General features: G+C 35.3%; 2 protein-coding genes across 5 annotated transcripts in view; one reads left to right on the top strand and one right to left on the bottom strand.

The window, feature by feature from the left end:
• Nucleotides 1–501: 501 nt before the first annotated feature.
• TSPAN19 (tetraspanin 19) lies at nt 502–22,003 on the bottom strand (the record flags this gene model as incomplete). Of its 4 annotated transcripts, none has more annotated exons than XM_081249775.1 (9): nt 21,951–22,003; nt 16,227–16,319; nt 16,065–16,137; nt 14,264–14,379; nt 10,835–10,909; nt 7,548–7,658; nt 5,867–6,010; nt 4,868–4,951; nt 502–1,562 (listed from the first exon to the last, which is right to left on the bottom strand). In XM_081249775.1, the coding sequence occupies exons 2-9, from the start codon at nt 16,305–16,307 to the stop codon at nt 1,488–1,490; spliced, it is 759 nt and encodes a 252-aa protein (XP_081105901.1). In that variant the 5' UTR covers nt 16,308–16,319; nt 21,951–22,003. The 4 variants fall into 4 exon arrangements, with proteins under 4 accessions (XP_081105901.1, XP_081105903.1, XP_081105904.1 ...); XM_081249776.1 differs by lacking the exon at nt 502–1,562 and adding an exon at nt 3,523–3,591; XM_081249777.1 differs by lacking the exon at nt 4,868–4,951.
• Nucleotides 21,957–22,970, top strand: part of LRRIQ1 (leucine rich repeats and IQ motif containing 1) — a 187,279-nt gene continuing 186,265 nt past the window's right edge. Inside the window, exon 1 of the mRNA XM_081249779.1 lies at nt 21,957–22,041. The gene's annotated coding sequence lies outside the window, so the exon portion shown is untranslated. The remainder of the gene's footprint in view (nt 22,042–22,970) is intronic.

The following is a 22,970-nucleotide window of genomic DNA, read 5'->3' as shown; positions in this document are numbered from 1 at the left end:
CCTCTTTCATTTAATGGGTGACTTCAAAAGAAAAAGGAATAGAGAAGAAAAATAAAGAGGTTAAATAATGAAACATAACAGGTAGTGTAAAAAATAAAAAGTTTTTTTTTTCTTTTGTAGCCTTATATCATGGCAATAAATGCATTAGATTTTTGTGTTTTCTGTTTGCCAGGGGCTCTTATGTCCCTGAAGAATTATTCCCCTAAGATCAGAAAGAGAAAATAAAGGCATACACATATTTTTAAAATGTCGCAAACATTAAACGAACAGGACTAACTATTTCTACTGTATTTTGTTTCATTGAAATCCTTTTAAAGAAGTTTTTGTTCTGCCAACATCTCTCATTCAGGTGCCTGGAGAAAGGAAATGTGGGTGGCAGTGACTAACCGAACTAGCAGCTATTGTTTACCAAACAAATTTGGACAGATTTTATTTGTGATTGCCTAATGGAATCAAAACCATAGAGTACAGAGTCAGACAACCTCAGAGGGCAATTGGGGTTTTTGTTTGTTCAGGGTTTTTTTGGTTGTTGTCTTTTTTTTTTTTTTTGCCACACCTTGCAGCTTGTGGGATCTTAGTTCCCTGACCAGGGATCAAACCCGTGCCCCCTGCAGTGGAAGCGCGGAGTCCTAACCACTGGACCGCCAAGGAATTCCCGGCAATAGGGTTTTATAACTGATGGCATCCTGAGTAAGCTGACCCGTTAAAGCTCATTAACATTTATTGGCCACCTACACTGTGAAGTACTGAGCAAGGCTTTAGAGGTCACTTTTGTCTCAGACCCTTTCTTCCTTCCTACTTGCTGTTTCCTCTTGCTTGAAGTGCTCTTTCCCCTTATCCTCTCATTTCCTTTGGTTCTTCATTCAAAAGTCATTTTCTCCATGAGGCCATCTTTGTACAGCCTATTTCAAACTGCGATCTTCATAATTCCCCAACACTCCTTATTCTACTTCCTGACTTATTTTTTCTCTATAGCACTTCCCACCATCTGACATAATAATTTTCTTTATATGTTGTTGTTTGGCTCTGCTGACTTGGATGTAACCTTCATGATATTTTGTTTGTTTTGTTTTATCCACTACTCTTTCCCTAGCACTTAGAACGGTGCCCAAGAAGTAGCAGTTGCTCAATAAGTAACTGTTTAATGAGTGACTCTCCTTTTTGATGTGCTCTCTGATTTCCTAAAGCAAACTTAGGCATTTTCCTTCTGGGTGTCCATAAAAATTATAACATGCACACAATTTATTTGTTCACATATCAGGATGTGTGACTGACTCTGAGTTTAACTACAGGGACAGGGCTGGTTACCTAATTTAGAGAGCCCAGCGCAAAATGTGAATGTGAGGTCCCTTGTTCAAAAGTTAAGAATTTCAAGATGGCAACTGCCAAGTATTAAGCCAAGTGTGGAGCTCTTCTAAAGACAGGTTGTATGCTCCTGAAGCTAGCCCTGAAGAGGAACTATACATGTATCTATTCATCTTCATATCTCATAAGTGAGTAATGTCCCTGGCACATAGTAGGTTCTTCATAAATGCTTGTTGACTGAATGCATGCATCTTTATCTGGAAGAAGAAAAGAAGATAAAAGGAATTTTTAAGTAGTTCACTTATATAGTACCATCACAAAACAGTCCTGATTTTTGGAAACATAATTAAAATGGGGAGCCTGAAGTAAGCTAAATGTGTTTTGCAAGTGATATAACAACTTGCAGGGGAAGTCAGGATTGTGTGTTGCCCTTAATTTTAATTCACTGTTTCACTTCTGATCCAGATTGATTTTCTACGTTTTCTATTTCAGAAATGAAAAACAAATATTGAGAGAGATATGATCCTGATCTACTTTGTCTTACCAAGTAAGTCTTTATTTTATTCAAGGTGTAAAGCAACATCTTTTAAGACAATGTTTCCTAAAATCATAAAGGTGATAGATTTGATCAGTATTTTGTGATTTAACTGTAGTAACTGAAAATAGGCAATCTAGTATCTGGAGACCTTTTTTGTTTCCTTGATACAAAAAACAAATATATCAGACTATATCTAAAATATTTATTTGATTACAAAGAAGTTGGTTCTCAACTCCCAAGTAGGAGAGAGATTTTTGCTATCAGTGTGTTTCTGTGGCATATTTTAGAGAAAACAGGAATTTGAAAATGAGCTTTAAATCCCAAGAGAATTTCCCTTAAATTTAGAAGGCATGTCTATTTAAAGGTCACTTCATAAAAAAATGGTTATTCTACTTTCTTTTGTGCTGACTAAAAAAAAAAAAAGTCCATAGGTCTCTGTAATCTGCAGTGTACTGAATAGACAGAGGAAAAGAGATATGATTGAATTAGTAAATGAGAGTGAGCCTTCTATAGGAGCAGATCCTTCTATGCAGGATCTTCAGTTAATCTATTCTTTCTTCATTTCCTCAAGGTCAAGGCAGCCTTTTACTATAAAGGACAGCAATGATATGATAATACCTCATATCTGTATAGCAGCTTTTATTTTTTCAAAGGACTTTTTTTTCTGTTCTCACAGTATCATTGTTAGGAAAATAGAACAGGTAGGTTATTTTTATATCCTTCAGAGAATTGTGCATACATGCACAGAACAAAACATAAAAAAAGGGAAAAAATGAGGAGAAAGTAATGAGTATGAGAATTCAGCGAATATTTAGAATAGATTATTTTTGCTATAGTTAAAAATTCATTGTTATTTTAATATTTTATTATTGCCACTAAAGTATATCCAAATCTGTAAAATTTTAAATTTATTTTTCACTTGCAAGCACTATAAGAAGAGAGAAATAAATTATTAATTCAATGTGGAGGTAGTGTCATGAAGATTTTTCAACCTTTCTTTTAAATCTCCTATAAATCAGTATTGTTTCCTTAAATTTGCAAATGTAAAGTACATGTTATAATTGCTTACTTAGTGTTTTCTGAACATCATATAGGTATTTTTTCTACATAAGAAACTCAAAATATATGTGATGATTTACCGTATTTTGAAATTAGTATATATGATGATATTCTCTGAATTCATAAAATAAGTCAAGGTAAAGTCCTGAGCTATGGAATTTGATGTTTTTTTACAGTAATTTTCATTGGAGTATAGTTGCTTTACAATGTTGTGTTAATTTCTACTGTACAGCAAAGTGAATCAGCTATATGTATACATATATCCCCTCTTTTTTGGATTTCCTTCCCATTTAGGTCACCACAGAGCATTGAGTAGAGTTCCTTGTGCTATACAGTAGGTTCTCATTAGTTATGTATTTTACACATAGTATCAATATTGTATATATGTCAATTACAATCTCTCCAGAATTTGATATTTTGAAAAACCAAATTAATAAAAATTTCATGGACTGATTTATTAAAATATCCAATAATTCTGTGTTACATATAATCAATGACTTGAATAAATCTTAAACTTAATGAATATAATTCAAAACTTTTTAATTTTTTGGACTAGAAGAATACAACGTGATTATTTTGAGAATTAACTGGTTTCTTCTGGACAAATTAAAATCTAAAGATCACTTTTCTGCATATATTCTATTCTTGATGTGTCTGATATAGGAAACGGTTAATGAGAATTGCAAAACCTGGAAAAAAAGGAAACAATAAGAGATCAAAATGTAATCAATAAGAATAATTTGTAAAGCTAATACTATATAATCACCAAAATGTATTCTGTAAATGGAAAAGGGATCAAAGAGAATAAGAAAATTTCAGAGTAATGTACATATGATTGTGAATAAGAAGTCTGCAGAATGAGTCTTGTAGGGTAACCCAGCTGTCACCAAGTTCATTTATAGAGGGGGCTAAAGAATAGACTGCTCAGTTTTAATTACATGGGCTATCATTGGGCTAGACGCCTTGATGAACTGCTGATGTTTTGTGTTCATCATATTTCTAACTTTGTCAGCACTCCTACAAAACTCCCTCTTTTTGTTACAGGATCATGAAAGGTGGTTTGCAAAGGGTAGATGATAAAATGGAGTACAGATAATATCCTCCATTCAGTCTTGCCTTAAATACCTCAGCATGAATAGAGAATAAACATTTAAAAAGAATGATATCAGTGCTTATAAAAATGTCTTGTTTACCACTATCCTGAGACTAACACTGTTACCAGCTGAAAAGAATTTATGGAACTTTAGGTCAGTACCTTTGTGGATCAACATAAAATTAAATTTGGTATCCTATTTTGGCCAAACCATGCGTTACATATTTATTCCAACATTTTAGTCTACACAGTAATAATCTATCCACTCTCACAGTTTCTTTGAATCCATAGCCTTCACTAGCTTTCATCAGTCTTCACTGAAACTGGAGAATGAAATACTATTTCTGAACCTTGATTCTGCAGTTGGCACCCTGGAGGTCAAGGAATATGTAGATTTTGCTTCCCATTGTATCTCTAACATCTAGTACAGTACCTGACACACAGTAGATGTTCTCCCCCCCCTCCAAATTTATTGAATGAATGAATGAGGCAATGAACAAATGAGTATTTGAATGAATAGATTTACTAATGTCAAACATCAGCCTAGATTTAAGAAATTTGCCAGCTTGCAGACTGCCAAACATGGTCCTCTCACTGCTGAGATATGAAATATTGATATTTCTAAAAAAATCACAAAGCAATGAAATCACCACCTCCCAGGATGATAACTTATTAACAAGCTCCACCCAGGCTGACTTAGGGATATCACCTCCAGTTGGGACCTATTCCTCTCCTGGGTGTGAACAGTCTCAGTGTCCTGGCTCCTATTGGATTAATTTGTCTGATTAGGTCTCCATCTGGTTGTTCTACAGTTTATCCTATATAGTTTATACTTAAACTTTTTATCTTTAAACACATAAACAAAAGCTTACCTCTGAAGCCAAAAGTCCAAAGTTAATTCCAATTAATGTTAAAGCATTAGTATGATACCATGTGTTGATTTTATTTTCACAACCCTAAGGAAAAGAACTTACTTAGGCTGACTGGGAGATGGAAATGTTTTTATACATAATTCCATTACAAAGAAGAAGAGACATAGAGATTAGTAATTTACCAAAGTCTAAAAAGCAAGTCAATGTCTAATTGGAGACTGGACTTACTAGCCCAGAAATCTTCATATAATTGCAGGACACCTCGGTTGCTACTTATAAAGTTGCTAAGATGTTGTCATGTAGTTGAAATCAGAAATTTAGTTTTGAGAGGGATTTGATTTTCTACACGCTACTGTAATTCAGCATACTACTGCCTAAAGTGATACTTCCCAAATAGGAGAATCTTTTAAGAAACATAATGCTCCATTTATCTATGAATAAATTATGTTATTGAAAGATACATCTTAAAGATAGAATAACATCAGTATATAAACTACAAAAATTTAAGAAGTTCTTGGTATGGAAATCCCTAGTTTATCAATATTCTGTATCTGTAAATAGCAGTTGCTACAGATGAACCTCTACTCTTGCTTCTGCCGCCTTTACCTAAACACCATTTTTATCACTGCTGGGGTTTTCTCCCTCAGTTTTTGCCAAACCTCATGCCTCTTTACTTCTGCCATTGCAGCTCCTTTACCAATCTTACACAACAGAGATTTATCAAAAGTGCCTCTTTCATCAAAGCATGGTTGAGGAGAAAGTTGATGGTATCCCAAGTTCTAGGAGAACTTATATCACATACTCCAGCAAGTTTAATTAATTTGTTATATAACAAATAATACAATTCACCTCGCTGTGGTTTCATTTTAGTTAAGTTGTTTAAGAACCTAATAACCATGAATGATGTTGTTTTTAATATAAAAAATTGCTCAGAATTCTAAAATGACTTGCAAAAAAAAGGTACCGTAAACACTTGGAGAAGCCTTAACTTACATTTACCTCTAGGTAAGTTGCATTCAGTGGCTCATCACAAAACCACTTTCTTAATGTAGAATTTGTGCAGGAACATGGCACCTGTTCTGAATTTTCTTTATTCTTATTCTTCATCCAATCTGTGTAATTTTTTTGGCCACAACACTGTAACTAGAAAAAAGATTCTATAAATTTTACTATAAAATATTGAAAATGCAGTTAATTATATGACTCCTATGCATATTAAAGTAGTTTTGTGATAAATTTATTAATTTATTCTCCATTCAAATGTAGTGAATTAAAACAATAAGTATATTTTTGTTTGTTTAATCCATTACCTTGTTGCTGCTATGGTTGATGTTAACCAGAGCTAAAGATCTCTACTCATATAAGTGGGCTATGTATGAATGAAATTGTTATATCTGAATTTACCTTATAGAAGCTCAGGATGAAAGATATACTTGATTTACTAAACCATGTTTAGATCCAGAACAGAAGAGAGAATCACCTTAGCCACACCTTCTCTTAACTATAACAGTTTTCTTTATAATTTATCCAACATGTGCTGCCATATGTGTTTAACATACATACTCAAGGTTATTATTACTTTCTTAGGGTATCAAACTTTCCTAAGGTTTGATACCCTGCTATCAGTCATAATGCAATCTGAAAATGCAATACATGTTCAGATCACATACATCAGTGAAAAAAATAAGATGAATAAAATCATTTATAATACACTTAAATTCTCCTAAAAAGCATTTCTGTTATTAAATATACTAAAAATAATAACTATGCTTCTGTGAGGCTCTGGTGTAGTAGCTGAGTACAAAATCTAGTGGTAGATTGTCTGGGATTGCCACTTATTAGCCAAGTGACACTGGCTAAGTTACTGAATTTCTCTGACCTTCATCTATAAAACGAAGATAACAGTTCTTAACTCATTGGGTTGGGAGGACTAAATGAGTTAATATATGAAAAGCACCTGTAAAAGGGCCTGGTGCTATTAAATGTTTGCTTTTTTTTTGGTATAAAGCACTTACTATGTCCCCATGCTGATCTACTCTTGTAAACAATTTGCAATTTGGCTGACTACACACACTCCCTTACCTTGCTGAGAAAAATCTGAACTGTGAAAATAATAATGCTAACAACATTAGCTAACAAGTATTAGTTGCTTACTATGTCCCAGATCCAAGCCTTTCTCTATATTCCCTACATTAATTCCTTTATTCTTAACAACCAGAGGTAGGGGTCATTCTGCCTATCTATTTTGTTAATATGGTATGTGAAGTTAAGGCTTCTTATCCAGTATCACAAAGTTACTGCCTGGCAAACCTGATGTTCAGGCTCAAATGGTAACCACCAGGATACTATGCTGCCAGCAGGGGCTGTGTTTAGACCCTATCTCCCCATGGGGGCGATAGGGTAGATTATTCCACCTGGCAGTAGACTCCCAACACTTTTACACGTGAATTCAGGTTAAAATGCACGTCAATTAACCCAGAAAAGGAGATACACATTACGAAAGAAAGATAAAACTCAAGATCTGTAAGTTGTGACAATCCTATCCCACCCTGTTGGTTTAGATGAAATACAAGAGTCTCTAATTCCTGTGCCCCATCCCCTGTCCTTCCTTCTCTCCCCATTTCTCAGCAGCGGTCACCTTTGGCGTCTAATTTTTAGTTTTACGCTAATTTCGTCTTACTGTTTTCTGCAAGGCATTTAGAATTGTCCACTTGGGTATGTCTTCAGGCAAGTCCTTAGATCCATACTCAGAAATGACTGAATCAATTTTATCATGCCATATTTGGTGAACCTGTTGAAAATTTTATTAAAAGTGAAAATTTGATAGAAACTTTCCTTATGGTTCCTCATAAAAAGTATTCAAAGTCAGCTTGTTGTTTTCTAATTATTTCTAGGTGTTTTTTTCTTCCTTATAACTATTTTTAGCAATCAGTGAGTATGGAGGCCTTTGGCCTTTCACACTGTGATCTATAGGAAGACTACATTAGACTTATTTTCTGATTAGGGAGAAAGTTATGTGCTGTTCTCCTGAATGTCAAAGGATTCTACATTTCTTTTTACACCCTCAGGAAAAATTGTGAAAGGCTTTTAAATGGGCCAAAAAAAAAATGACTGAGGATCTTTTCAATGAAAACTAGGCTTTCTCTAGTATACCTTCAGGGTCCTCTGATTCTACGAGTCTGTACGTTTCCTAGTTTTTAATTTATCTTACAACTTTGTAAGTTGTAGAAAACTGTAGTTAGGCGAATGATTCTTTGTCAGAGAAATGCAGATGAATTTTTCCTGGTGGGGATGGAATTGATCTGTCCCCTTTCCAAGCCTGTTTTGTTTTGGTTTTGTAGTGTCTTCTCTTTGGACTCTCCTTTTAATTGGTTTTTATATCTTAACTGGTTCCTGCATTAAACAAGATGTTAAATAAAATTATTGACCTGTGTCTATTGTATATTTTTACAATAATTATGATTTTTATTAAAAAAATTATCTTTTCACAATGCTAAAACCAAAACAATCATGTGAAAGTTTGGGGGAAAACTGCTATTTTGAAATCTAGATTTTGCAGAGGTAGTTTTTAGTAGGAACTTTCTTAAACATTTAGAAGTTTATATGACTTTAATAACTAATTCCTAACTTGGTCCTGTAAAATAGCAAAAGGTAGAAAGGCCAGGGACTTCCCTGGAGGTCTAGTGGTTAGGACTCTGCACTTCCACTGCAGGGGCAAGGGTTTGATCCCTGGTCAGGGAACTAGGATCCCGCATGCTGCATGGTGCGGCCCCCCCAAAAATCGTAGAAAGGCCAGATATTTTTTGTATCTTATGAAGAAGGATATAGATACTCAGAGAATATGATTATTTGCTTTGTTTACATGAATAAAGAAGAGGAGCTGAGACTTGTAAATATAATTCATTTGGATTCTAGTCTAATAATTTCTCATTGTAATATGCTGTTCTTTAATAATGAAAACTAAATAACTGCTGGGAATACTACAATATTTAAGACATCTGTACAAGTTAAACTTTTACCCATTTACATATCTATGCTTTAATACATTTAAGAAGATTGGAATAAAATAACATGTTATTTAGATCTATAAGTGATCAATTTAACATATTCCCTAGGTTAATTTTTATTTAGATTAGAAAATGATGTTTTTCCATTTTATATTGTTGTGGAGAGGGAGCAGACTTATGTCCTTACTTACCTTCTAAAGCATTACTTGGGAGATTCAGAGTGCATATGAATCACACCTTAGTACATAAGAGTAAAAATGATTTTCATTTATAATCTAGGTGACTACTATATAAATAAAATTCCCTCACACATATTCAATTTGACAAACAACCCATGAAGACCTAGTGCATCTCCAACACTGAGTTAGGCACTGTAAATGACATAAACTATTTAGAGGCTCATGAGAGCTCAGTCCAGTTTGAATGTAGAAAGCAAGTGATGTAAACAAAGCTGTCATTTCTGGGATCAGTTAATAAGTGTTAGAGTGCAGACTCCTTCATTTGGCTATGATATATTTTAGCATGTATTTTCTCCTTTCAAAGCCTCAGTTTCCTGTCCTAGAAAGAAGGATTTACAATGCATCTCTAGGAGTTGTTGTGAGGATCAATAATATAGTGCTAATAAAGTACTTATCACAGTCTCTGGCACATGGTAGTTATTATTAAATGATAGTTCTTATTATTCTTAAAATAGGTAGAGAGGAGTATGTGAATAATAAATAAATATGGGTGACACTGATTAACTATATTCATGTGTTAAGGGTCCTTAAGTGTGATATTCAGATTCCATCACCAGGTCCAAAAGTTAGAGGCTGATGGGTTGGGATCTGGTGCTTTACCATCAAAACCGCTTTATAGGGCTCACTTGAGTGTGTGCATACACACACACACACACACACACACATTTTGGATATGGAAAGAAGAAATTTTAGCTCCAAATGCCAAACCATTAACAACAGGCCCTAGATAATTAGATGTCCAGGATAGATGCCAAGCACAAGAGAGCAAATGAAGTTGGAGGGCAACGGTGTTGTATAGGAAAGATTTTGTCGAGGTTTGGCTATTAATTAGGAGTTGATATATAGAAAGAATCTGAAGGCTAGGAAGCCTAGAAATTAATCAGGTTCTCCTTCAAAATCAATTAAGGGAAGGCAGAGAGCTCTCAAATAGCTACTCTATAACAGGAACTTTATAATTTTCAGTTTATGATAACTCTATAAGGTAGGTAGATGAAGACATAGGTTCAGGGATGTTAAATGGCTTGCTGTTATCTAGTCACGTGCCGATCTGTATGACTTCAAGTCCATGCTCTTATTGCTACAGGAGAGTCTCCCATGAGACAAAGTCAGACCTTGACTGCACTGAAACACTGAAATTTCTTAAAGAATTGAAAGTCTGTAGGCTGTAATAGGTAAGTTTTGCTACCAAAAAGTTTTTTCAGGTAATTTATTATGTGCTTTTTTGAACTTGACTTGAAAAATATAAATCTTGTTCTAGTTAACTTAATTGTATCACTCATGACCATACCTGTACAAAATATATGAATTATTCAATAATCTTATTTAAATGAAATTGCTAAATTTGAAATTAGTACAAATCTAAAGGTATTTCTTTACAAAAATAGAATATAGTACAGTGATGGAGTCAGTAGTGGCAGCCAGGGTTGGCTGGGGGGCCAATTTTGGATATCCCACAATAAGCATCATCTCCTCTTCCCCTACATTCTTTGTTATTTACAACATTCTCAATCTTCTGCAGACAGAGTTAAAGACAAGTTCTCCTAGCCCAACATTCCAATCTGACCCCTGTCCCCTTCCTATATGGAATTCTAGTACTTCCATTGAATCCTTTTTTTCCCCCAAAGACATTTACCTTTAGCTTTTAATATAGGTTTAGGTCTCAATAATCTAAAGTATCTACTTTTCTTTATTTTTCAAATAAAAGGATGATGTTTCCATACCTCCTCTTTCTTTGTGAAGATGAGTGCTGAAAGTACAACTTGAACACCAAAGACCCACATTAACAGTGCTGCATACTAAAACAAAAGAAACATAGAAATGAGAACTATGCTCCTAATATATTTTTAGATGCTACAAGGATGGGAAAATGCACATCACATGAAATGTACAGTCTTAAAATACATAGGTATTGCTGAAGTTTCCTGTTCTCATACACGAGTGAAATTATTGAAACAAAAGGCAAAGAAAAAAAATCAGTGAACATTTGTATAAGAGTAAGATAGAAAGAAGTGATAGTGCTTCATGAGAACCCTAACAGACTACTTGGTCTAATGGAGTTGATGATGATACCTTCTTCATTCAGATCTAAAACTGTCATAGAGGGGAACTTAAATATCTAGACCTCCACTTACACCATTCTGCTACCAGTGGAGAACCCACTAAATTGTGACCTACCATGTAAACTATTCCATCATGCACAAAGTAACAACAGCAACAACAATAAAAATAATGAGAAAGTAACAAAAGCAACAGCAATAGTAAAGTTAATCTGTATGCACATTTGGACTATTTCTTTGAAAACTGAAAATACTTCTATCCAAAGCCAAACAAAATGATTTTCACATTATTTGACTATTTTCTTTTTTTTAAACTTATGGCCACTGCAATCTTCTTCATCATAGCAATGAACAGTGATACATATTATCTAGAATTCAAAATAATTTTAAAAGTTAGCAGTCTGAATATTTTACTAACTAAAATATCAATATAAGTAAGGATGATTTACTGTTAGTATTCTTAGTTTCACCTATTTTAAACATTTAATACTTTAAAATAGTCCATTAAAATTGCTTACTTGACAAATATATTTCTTATTTTCAGAGACAAAAATATGGTCTTTAGATCCCTTTAGAAATTTAGATTTTTAATACTTCTACACACAACACCTTACTTAATCTTCATTGACAATGGATAGTAGTGAAGACAGGTAGAGACAGGGAAAACTGCGCAAAACAATTGTTTTAAAAAGTCACTGGGTTTCTTTTCAATGGCACGCTGGTTATTGTCTGTGGACCTTCCCAGGTTTCTGATTCAATGGGAGTATGAAATATTACCTTTGACTAAACTATTATTCAACTCTGTAAAGAGTTAACTTATACAACTCTGATAGTAATACAAAAGTTTCCATAGCAATGCAAATGATTACTATTCATGAAAATGCAAATTAATAGTCTATAGAGAATATAAATCTCCACAAGCTTAATTCTTATTTAGACTGGTTGTTACTTCTTACTGGTTCCTCTATTAACTAATTATATAAATAAAGTCTCTGATACATGCTCATTTTCATATAGGTGATTCATGATTTTACCTTTGAAAATTACTTTTTAACAGCAGTTAGATATCTACAGAAGAAATATTCAGTGTATTTGTATGTTATTAGCACTTAGAGAGCACAGTGAGAGACTGCTGGAGAACTTTTAACAGGAAAGTGAAATTGTCCCAAGGAGTTAAAATGCAAAAGTAATATCTATTGATTAGAGTAGGAGCATGCAAAATCACCTTTAAGCCAGAGAATAGTGTTTAGGCCTATATAAGATTTGCCCATAGCTTGACTATGTGAATTAACATGGTTAAAGAAAAAGTGTGTCCATCAAAAAAGTATTGCTAAATTCAGAGGAGAATAGCAAAAGTGTCGTGATTACAAAATGTTGCAATACTCTTCCATGGACCGTCCGGAAGAGAGAATGGTATCTTGGCTTCAGGATCTAAGCTATCAGGTCCTGGTAGCATGTATATTCCTTATGATGGGGTCTGTCAGGCTTTCTTAGTCACAGTCCATTAATACTTGAATTACATGAGGCAGAAATTTATAAGATGTTTACGTTTTTCTCCCTCTAGTTGCCCTCTTCCTTTCCCATCCTCAAACCACAACATTATATTAATAGCAGGCTCTCTGTCTCCTTTATCTAAATGGGAATTTGTGGCAAGGAGAAAATTAAAATTTTCCTGCAAATCATTTCTGTCCTGGTTTCCATATCCAAAATCAGAAGCCCCCATGAGAAAATTATGTTATAGGCCCTGGGAGAAGAGAAAGATAAAATTTGAGAATAGAGGGTGTGCCTTTGAGGAGAGTAAGAAGAGAGAGTGAGGTCTTTTTTAGACTAAAAAGATTGTGAGACTGATCCTAGAGTCTGCAGATTCTCAAAGCAATGGGGGCTAGCACTTGGCTTCCTGGAATTGCCGTGGTAAGGAGGCAAGACCCAGAGGGAAATGAAGGTGTGGTTTCCAGTGTTGCCTAAAATGCCTCTACCATGGGTAATATTCAGATAATAATAGGCAGCAATTATTAACAATAGGCAGTAACTAATTCCTCTGTCAGGCATGACTCCTTTAATTGTTGTGTCCTTGGCAGGGTAGAATGTCTTAGGTCTCAGGGAAGGGGAACTGCAGGAAAGGAACTGAGGTAATGGTTACATACCAATCCTTCACAAAAGAATTTCACCGATATGCCTGTACTGGTATATACTGGATGAAGAACAGCGCTGCCTTTGCTGTCCTAGGCCATTCAAACAGCAGAATATGTAGTCCTGAAGGGACCACATCAGCTGGGAAAGTGAGTTCTTTCGTGGTAACTGGTGTAGACTGATAAACGGAATCCAAAGTGACCACCCAGACTTTCAGCACTACATAAAAGCTAATTATGTCTGCATTCTTCCTGACAAGAGGGGCACAGTTGGATACATTTGAATTTCCTATCTGCTTCACAGGAAAGTGCCTGTGAATTAAAACTCATCTGATTTTAAGAAAAGGTTAAAAGCTATATTTTACCTGAATCCACTGATTGTGATCCATACCTGTTCCACGTATGGTAAATGGCTCATGTTCATTATAATTTACCTTTTCATGTTATATGCCTGCGGAGAGATAGTGTGCTAGCCAGATGCCAGAGTCTGGCCCTCTCAGCAGTTGTATTTCTTTTTGTTAAATTATAAATTGTGATCTCAGTTACAAGTTAGCTTCCCACATGGCACACCCACAGGGAGAAAATGTGCCGACTACAGGCCATGTTTCCTTTTCCCTGCTAAACTTCATTGTTCGTTGCCTTTAACATACTGTATTCTGATTTTAGGCTTCAGATTTAAGTTTGGTTAATTGTAGTTCAGCCTAGGAGATGGATTCCTATTGACTCTGTGTTCAAAATTAATATCTAAGTGTGTAAGTGTTGAGGTCCAGATTTAGTCCATGGGAAACGCACGAAGAAAATTCTACCTAGAAAAGATTCTTGGGAGGGGGCACTTCATGGCCTTACTCCCAAGAGCACATTGTACTGCAGTGTTACAGTGACGTAAATCATTCTTGCTCACGTGTGTGACTCAAACACTGAAAATCAGAGATACAGATTCAGGCTATTGAAATGAAATACGTACCAGAATTAGAAGCCATCTGATTTCATTGTGAATTCCCAAATAACCGAAGAGACCAAGAACAACAGTAGCAGAACCAGTTCCAATCAAAATATATACTATCAAGTGATTATTTTCATCTGTGGAATCCACAAAACAGCTATTATTAAGTGATATTTGTTTTCTATTTAATAATAAATGCAGCAACCCAAGGTTTCCTAGGCAGCTGTTAACAAACCACTAGGATTCTCTTTCTCTCTTTTTTAACCTCATTCTAGCACCTCTTACTTGCTCTTAACTTTTCTTCCTTTAATGACATGATAGAGAATTTCTTCAATCTCAGAAGATCCCTTTAACTTTACCTTATCTTTATTGTCTTCTATAAAAGAATATGACTTTTTCTAGGGTGAATTCTTCTATGTCTAATGTACCTGTAAACATTTTTATATTCATTCATTGATTCATCAAAAATATTCTGAGTACTTAACACATGTGGGTTAAGTTTCCCATGTATGAAACCCTGAGTTTATTGCTAATTTGGCCCCCTTAAAACTGTATTTTATTCTCTCCCCATCTAGACTGAGCTGTCTGTGCTAGAGACTATATATTTATATAGTCAACAGGCTAACTGTTAAATGCTTAGTGCTATGGCACAGATGTAGTGCTTAACAATTTGTTTTTAAAGGGAGATAAATAAATTAAATATGCCCTAGGTTTTATGGGAGAAGAGTAGTGGCAATGGGCAGTGGTGTGCTGGAACCAGATTGTTCTGGCACATAAAAGCCAACTGTTAAATATTCACAAAATCTGTAAACCAACTCAGTCCACACTGGCACCTTGAACTTGGCCATCAAGGGATTATTTAAACCACAGAAATCAGCAAATACCATAAACTGAGACTCCATCCCAGGACATTTACCAGCACACCACTGGGTATAAGAACATCTAATCTAGTAGGGGGAGAAGGTGAAGATATGCAAGATTACTGGAGAAGGTAACACCTGGGTTTAGGCTTTAAATTATAATTGGAAGTCTCTAGGTTGGAATGGTGGAAGCATTCTAAGACACAGAATGGTGCAGTGTGTGTAGGAAACTCAGCCTTGCTGGCATTTACAGTTTCAGGCAGGTGAGACTGGGAAGGTTTGCAGGGGTCAAATTATGAACATTCTATGTGCTGTTTTCTAGTCTCCCTCACTGGAATTACGCTCCATGAGGACAGGCCCTTTATCTTTCTTGTACACTTCTGTATCCTCAGCTCATGGGATAGTGCCTAACGATATGATATCTATATATAGATAGATATATTTATATGTCTATATTTATATCTATATCTATATCTATATCTATATATATATAAAATCTCTTTATCCATTCATCCACTGATGTACATTTAAGTTGTTTCCATAGGGAATATTTTATTTTATTTCTAAGCATGTGATGGTGACAGGATATGATGACTGAGTTTTAAAAGAGATAATTTAACTTGGGCAGTGAAGCTATTTTGATCTCCATTATCCTTTCAAGTCTATAGATCTGTAAAAGCCCAGAGTCAGCAGAATAACCACAATCTTCCATTTCTCTCATCTCTCTTGCCCAAAGTTCCTAGATCTCTCTCTCAAAATTCCCTCTCCTTTATGGTCTTGGATTTAAGTCTTATTATTTAATAAGGTGCTTTTAGAACAATTGGCAAAGACTTCCTGAGGAAAAATTGGACAGTACTTAATGAATTTTAGAGAAATACTGCCACCTGCTGAATAAATCATGTATGAAATTGTTTAACACTGAATTCTTTGTTTGATTTAGAAAAAGGAAAATAGATACATACCCAAAGCTGTGAAAAAATTATTTCTATCTAATAAAAGCCATGCACCAAATCCCATGAGTAAAAGTCCAAGAGCCTACAAAAAAGATAGCCAATACTTATTTTTGAACTAATTGCCAATATAAATGCACATTTTCTTTACTAAATAATTATGAAGATACTTACCAAGAAAGCTCCATTAATGAGGTTAAGAAAGTATTTAAAAATTAATGTTTTGTTTTTCCTTAACATTCTTTTTCTCCCCATATACTGATGATTCTGAAAAGATAAACACAACTTTTACAATAAACACTCACCACAGTAATAACTTTAAATAATTCTGCCTACTTACCTCCTTTATTTGCATATTTTTGTTCTCATACCAGCGGTCAGTATAACATTCCCCTTTGCTCTCCTGAATATAAGGAAATATTGAAGATGTCTTGAAACGGTACCTGTCTTTCTTTATCTGCATTTTTTGGCCAGGCAGTCGAGACCAAGAGGGCATTTGTAGAACATGTCAATAGCTGCCTTACTGAACTCCTTGCAGTTTTCAGAAAATGAAATATTTTGTTTCCAGTCATAACACACCTTGTTCTCCTTGCTAGAAACCTTTCCTTTACATCTGACTGTCCTCCTCTTTCCCAGAACAATGTTAACTCTTCACTGAGGTCTAGCCTTGGAAGGCTTTCCCTAATCTCTATTTGTTGCCTATTTTCATCTTTACTTGTCTTCCTTCCCATGTAGACTCTGAGGTCTTTAAGTGGAGAGAGTAGATCTTGTATACCATTACAACCCCGAGTCTAGCACATGGTGGGTACAAGAGCAATAGATATTTATTGAATGAATGAATCAATGAATAGGTGAATTAAATTATTCAATGAGCTTACAATTTACTTTGGTATACAGTGTAAGGAAGGGAACTAATTTAAGGTGGTTTTAAATAAAAATTATTTTCCAGATAGCCAATTTTCCTAAAACATTTATGTAAAAATCAATACTTATCGGTTTTGGTGCTTGGTCTATTAGATATGGAGGTTTTACATTTTCTTGGGTATGTTTCTGGGTTTTCTTTTTTCCTTGGTTGTTTCAATTCTAACTGGCTCAGTATTTTTAAAAGTATCGTAGTTTACAATGTTTCAATACATGCAGTACATAATTGACCTGGTGAAAGTGAAACAGTATACAAGCCCCGATGTCCCTGTCCTTTGAAGTAAAAGGCTTTTGCTTTAGCCTCCCAGGCCTCCCTTGAGTCTCAGAAGGCTGACTCAAGAGTTAGTGCTTGGGAAATGTGAAGATGTAGAAACAAAGAAGAGCTGTTGGGCTGGGGAACTGGTAACAATTAAGACTATAAATCTGCTACATAGCAGAATCACCCAACTCCCAGTTCCCTGAAAGACACTGATAAAGGCCTGACACACATTCATAAGTTGTTCTTATAGGAAGCAGACCCCCACCAGATGAAAACTGCTGACATAAGAACATAGACCCTAGACTGGTTGAAACCAGAAGGTTGATGATACTTGAAACTTCACCTTGATGCCAACCGAGCAGAGAACTGTGCACGAGCTGATTACGCACCCTGCAACCGTCTCCCTCATACTGCCTTTAAAATCTCTTCCCTGAAAGCCATGGGGGACTTCGGGTCTTTTGAGCAGGAGCTGCCTGTTCTCCTTGCTTGGCACCTTGCAATGAATGCCCTACTTTCCTTCAGCACAACCTGGTGTCAGTAGATTGGCTTTACTGCGTGTGGGCGAGCAGACCCAAGTTTGGTTCAGTAACAAAAGCAGAGTTAGTAAGACTAACTTGAAGCTGTTTGCCCCTAGTTAGGAAGAAACCAATCCATTTGTTGAACTGAAAGATGCCTTAGAAAGTGGATAAGTAAGAGATGTCTAGGTTAGCATCCATGCACTTCCCTCCCTACTTCAATCCAAGGCCATATTCCTCCTAAAAATTTCCAAGGGACTTCTTCCCAGCTTCAGGAGTCTCTCCAGGCTTTATCTTCCACCCTCTGCCTCAAACTCTCCCGCTATCATTTGGTTTCTTCAGTTTCTGTCCTCTAGTCTTATTCCTGGATTCCTCCAGTTCCTGGATTATTTGGATGGGACACTCAGTTGGAAAGACTGCTTGATTTTTATTTCAGTTTCTTTCCAAGATGTTGTAGATCTACATTTTGGCTTCAATTCTATTTACTGCAGCATATGAGAAAGCTGTGATCCTCTCCTACAGTCTGAATGAGAAGTTAAACCCAAAGACCTAGCCTCTGTTTCTCTATAAATGAGAAAGAGAAAGAAGACTAATGAATGAGATTTCTGCAGTGATTCTGGTGTGAAATGTTGAAGGCAGAGGCTTGACTGTTGATTTGATAACAATTAGCAGGGTTGAGTCAAGGCTAAAATGTTTTATCAAAGGACCCAAATACGAAACTAAACTGAAGTTTATTCTCTCTCAGTCCAAGATGGGTAATGGGTTCTCTACTGGGAAATCATCTTAGGAACATGGGACTTGCTCCAGCCTGTTCAATATATGGCTCCCAAATTTGCTCAAGGTGTAATCCTTTACAGTCAGCAGAAAGGAAGAGGATGAGTAAACTCAGGTGAGCATCTTTTAAGCAAGTGAGGTGGAAGTTGCATACTTCTCTTCTGCTCATATTCCATTGGCACATAGCAATTAATCACATGGCAATTCTCAGTTGGAGGCAGAGGTAACTATGTGCCCAAGATGAAGGAAATAAATGATTTAGGGTGGGAAAAGCCAGACAAAATGACCGATAGATAGGAAAGGGCAGTAAAAAGATAATTAGAGGGAGAAAAAGAGGGTTTTGATACATTTCAATATGCTTTACTACAAGCAAGAAGGAATCAAAGATGATCAGAAAGATTTTTTATGATGGGAAAATAAAAGAATAATGAGAATCACTAGAATTGTTTGAAAAAATTTCATAAATTCCATAAATTTAATATTTAATAATTGGGTTTGAATTGGTAAAAGATACCCTTGTGGTTAAGCACTGGAAATGGATTTCAGGTAAGTGGAGAGCATAAGCTATGCAGAACTGGGAGTCATCCATAGAGAGCTGATATCTTGGGAATAAATGAAAGAGATGAGGGATTAACTATAGATAAAAATGAGCAGAGGTTTGATTGTAGAGAATGATATAATTAGGAATTTGGATTTTTTTAAAAGCAGACTTTAAGAAACGAGAAAATAAGCAAAGTATGATCTCACGGAAACCAATCGAGGAAGAAATTTCTAAAATAATGTTACATGAGAAAGATGTCAAAAAGAGAGAATTCTGTACTCTCAAATTCAGCTGACTTGGTTAAGGAGGATGTTCATGGTAACTTCAGAACAGTAGGGTTTTAGTCCATTTGGGCTGCTATAACAAAATACCACAGATTAGGTAGTCTATAAACAACATAAATTTATTTCTCACATTTCTGGAAGCTGGAAGTTTGAGATAAAGATGCAAAGTTTCAGACTTCTTTTATCCTCACATGGCAAAAGGGAGCTCTGTGGGATCTCTTCCTAAGAGCACTAATCCTATTCATGAGGGATACACCCTCATAAACTAATCACCTCTTTTTAAAGGTACCATCTTCTAACACCATCATATTGGGTGTAAGGACTTCAAAATGTGAATTTTGAGGGGATACAAACATTCAGACCATAGCAAGCAGTTCAAGTTAAAGAGTTAGAACACAACAAACAAGGTGTCTTAGCAACTAGCCAAGGAAGCCCAGAGCCACGTTTGCATAGAATGGTGAGAGATGATCACGTGTGATCTTTTCAGCCACAAGCCCCACATTCTAAAAACAACATCGATAAAAATGAAGATTTGCTTACGCAAAGATATGCAAGTTCGTGCAGTTCCTAAGTAAATATTTGTGGTGTGGTAGACTTGTATTTTATTTTGCTATAGACAAAGAATTTTTTTAACTAACTCAAATAAGGTCCTGGTATGGTATTTCTTTGGTTCATTTCCTGATTAGTTAATAAATGGTCCAACAGCAGAGATATTTTTAATAGTATAAACGCTATAGGGAAGGACAATTTACAATAATTCACCTATTAATAGGTGTCATTTTTCACTAGTTAAATAATACTCTAATTACTGTTCTTAAGTTCCTTCTCAGTGCCAGGAGATGGGAACAGAAAAAAATGAATAAATAAGACAAAATATTAGGGAATCAAGTATTAAAGCCTGTGGCCAACTCTGAACTGTGTTGGGCCTGTAGGGACTGGGAATAACGGAGCTGGGAAGTTTCAGAAAGGCAATGAATTTGAGATAATCTTTGAAGGATGATTAAGAGGGTCCCAGTCAGGCAAACACAGGATAGAGGCAGGAATTTTCAAGGCAGATGGAACACTGTGTTCACAGGCTTTAGAGTGAAGTGCACAAGGGCGTGGGTAGAGTGGCAGGAGATGAAAGATAAGGCTGGAGAAGTAGACTCAGTAAAGATTGTGAGGGATCATGTGTGCTTTGCCAAGAATTTGCAAATAGTCATAGATTGTAAATCAGGTCAACTTGAAACTATTGTTTAACTAGGCAGCGTTTAGCAAAAATCTCTTTAATTGCACTCCTCATAGAAATTATAGCCGAAAGTGGATTATGTTACTTTGTCCATAATCCTTTAACCTGAGTAGGTTTTTTTTCTTTTTAATAAGTAACTTGAAAGTATGAGTTGTAGAGACATGCACCATGGATTAATTTATCTTCAGAAGAACTCCCAATGTTTTTCTTTTTTGCTATCAATTTGTTTGACAAAGGTAAGCATTAAGAAGGAAAGCAATTCAGACAATATCTTCAAATTAGTTGTTTAAAATTAGTTTTAGAAATTAATTTATTAAAAATGGACTTGATATTCTTTGGGAAAAGTATGAATAATTTCATAATTACAAACAAAATTTTAAGATTTTTTTAATGTGAATTTCAACATAATGTTAGTCTGAGCATTTTAAATGAAGAGTTTGGTAGTTTATAAATCAGCAACAAAACTAAACTAAAAAAAGAAAAAATGTTACTTGAGCATGGACTTTAATAATGAAAATACCCAAAATTTAATTCTGAAACCAGAAGTAGTTTATTTTTGAAAATCATTATCTTTCTTGAACGAGGAACTAATGTGTTTTTTTAATATCAAAAGTCTACTGGTTTCTCACTCTATATTATTAATTCTTAAGTTGACACAATACATTTTATTATTCAGTTGTTACCAGGGAAATATATTCTATTTTCTTTCAAAGGCTCAATGAAATTGTTTGCTTTTAGCTTATTGTATATCAGATATCTTTTACAATTATGCTTAACTACTTCCCCTTGGAATTTAATGCTTCATTTGCAAACTTCAAAAAAATTAAAATCAGGGATATCTGTTATTAATTAAAATGAAATTTTACATTTTGTACACTATACACCAAGAAAAGAAACTTTGATGAATTTTTAAGTTAACATTAAATATTATGATATATACTTAAACGTCAAGTTTTATATTAAAACAGTGTGTGTCACCGTCAATATTTTACAGTAAAACATATTACAGAAAATAATTTTTCAAATTTCTCACCCCACACATCCATTCACTTAGAAGTTTTTCATAACTGATTTTGATAATTGCGTGATAATTGATTGATTTTTTTTCTTTTTTAAAAGAAACTGTTGTCACGGAAGGCAAACAATTTATTGACATTTTTTTCATACTTCCAGTCCCCACAAATCACTATTCAGGGTTAAGGTTTTGTGGAATGTACAGTTTACACATGGGCAACTCAACCTTTACTAGATGCACATAATAAATATAGATAGGTCAGAAACAATTTAAAGGTCAGGCTACCTCTACTTGGGTAATTGTAACAAAGTGTCCTTTTTTACTAAATACTTTCCAAAATTATTTAAATATTAAAACGTACCTGAAAGAAATTTTAAATTCCTTATCCAGCTCCTGAGATAAAGCGTTCGTTCTGGTTTCGAGTAGAGATAGTTTGTCCTACTGGGGCACCGGTAAGGTCCATCTTCCTTGGGATTGGCAGTTGCCGTGGTTACTCTTTGTTTGGAGGCTCCGGGCGCTGTTTTCCAACAAAGCCGAAGGTTTAGCTGCGGCTGGGTGAGCCGAGACCCCTCTAGGCCGGGGTTGGTGTAGCGGGAAGCGAGGCAGAGAGGTGCGGGAGCGCAGGCGGAGCCGGGCTCCTCTCCGCGGCGGCCAGGCTTTAGGGCGAAGGGGGGACCGCGCGCCCAGGGGGTGGATGAGCGAGTCTGTGGAGCGAGAGGCTCCTTTCAGTTTTGAAGATTTTTGGTAGTTCATTCAGAACTTGAAGAACTACAGTTGAAGGGTGGAGTTCCTTAAAATTTCCCATTTTTGGCAGCTTTAGCCAGCTCCAAGTGATGTATCGTCAACTTGAAGTAGTTTACTGTAGCCTGTTTGCAATGGGATCCATCTCGGGCTGCCCTGTCCTATCCTGTAACCACCGGCTACAGGTGGCTATTGAGGGCTTAAATGCAGCGAGTGCGAAATGAAATGTGCTGTAGGTGTAAAATACACATCGGATTTTGAAGAATTATTTTACAAAACAAAAGTGTAAACTTTGTAATTACATTGGCCTTATAATTAATAATTTTCTATTGATTATATGTTGAAATAATATTTTGGATATATTGGATTGAATTAAATATATTATTAAAATTTCACCTGTTTCTCTTTACATTTTAAAAATTTGCTACTACAAAATTTAAAATCAAATATGTTGCTCAAATATGTAATTGGGCAGGGCTCATCTAAAGAGCCAGTAGATGAGCAGAGAGGGACATATAATGAAAATGTCTCTTTCCTTTACCCTATTCTCCTGCCTTTCTTTCTATAGAAAGTTTTGTGAACCTGTACATTCTGCTTTATAACCATGTTTTTAAAAAAATCTAATTTTCCACCTAGCAAA

This window comes from Mesoplodon bidens, assembly GCF_964165515.1.
Source record: "Mesoplodon bidens genome assembly, chromosome: 11".
Taxonomy (NCBI): Eukaryota; Metazoa; Chordata; class Mammalia; order Artiodactyla; family Ziphiidae; genus Mesoplodon; species Mesoplodon bidens.
This window is presented reverse-complemented; position numbering and strand designations above follow the sequence as displayed.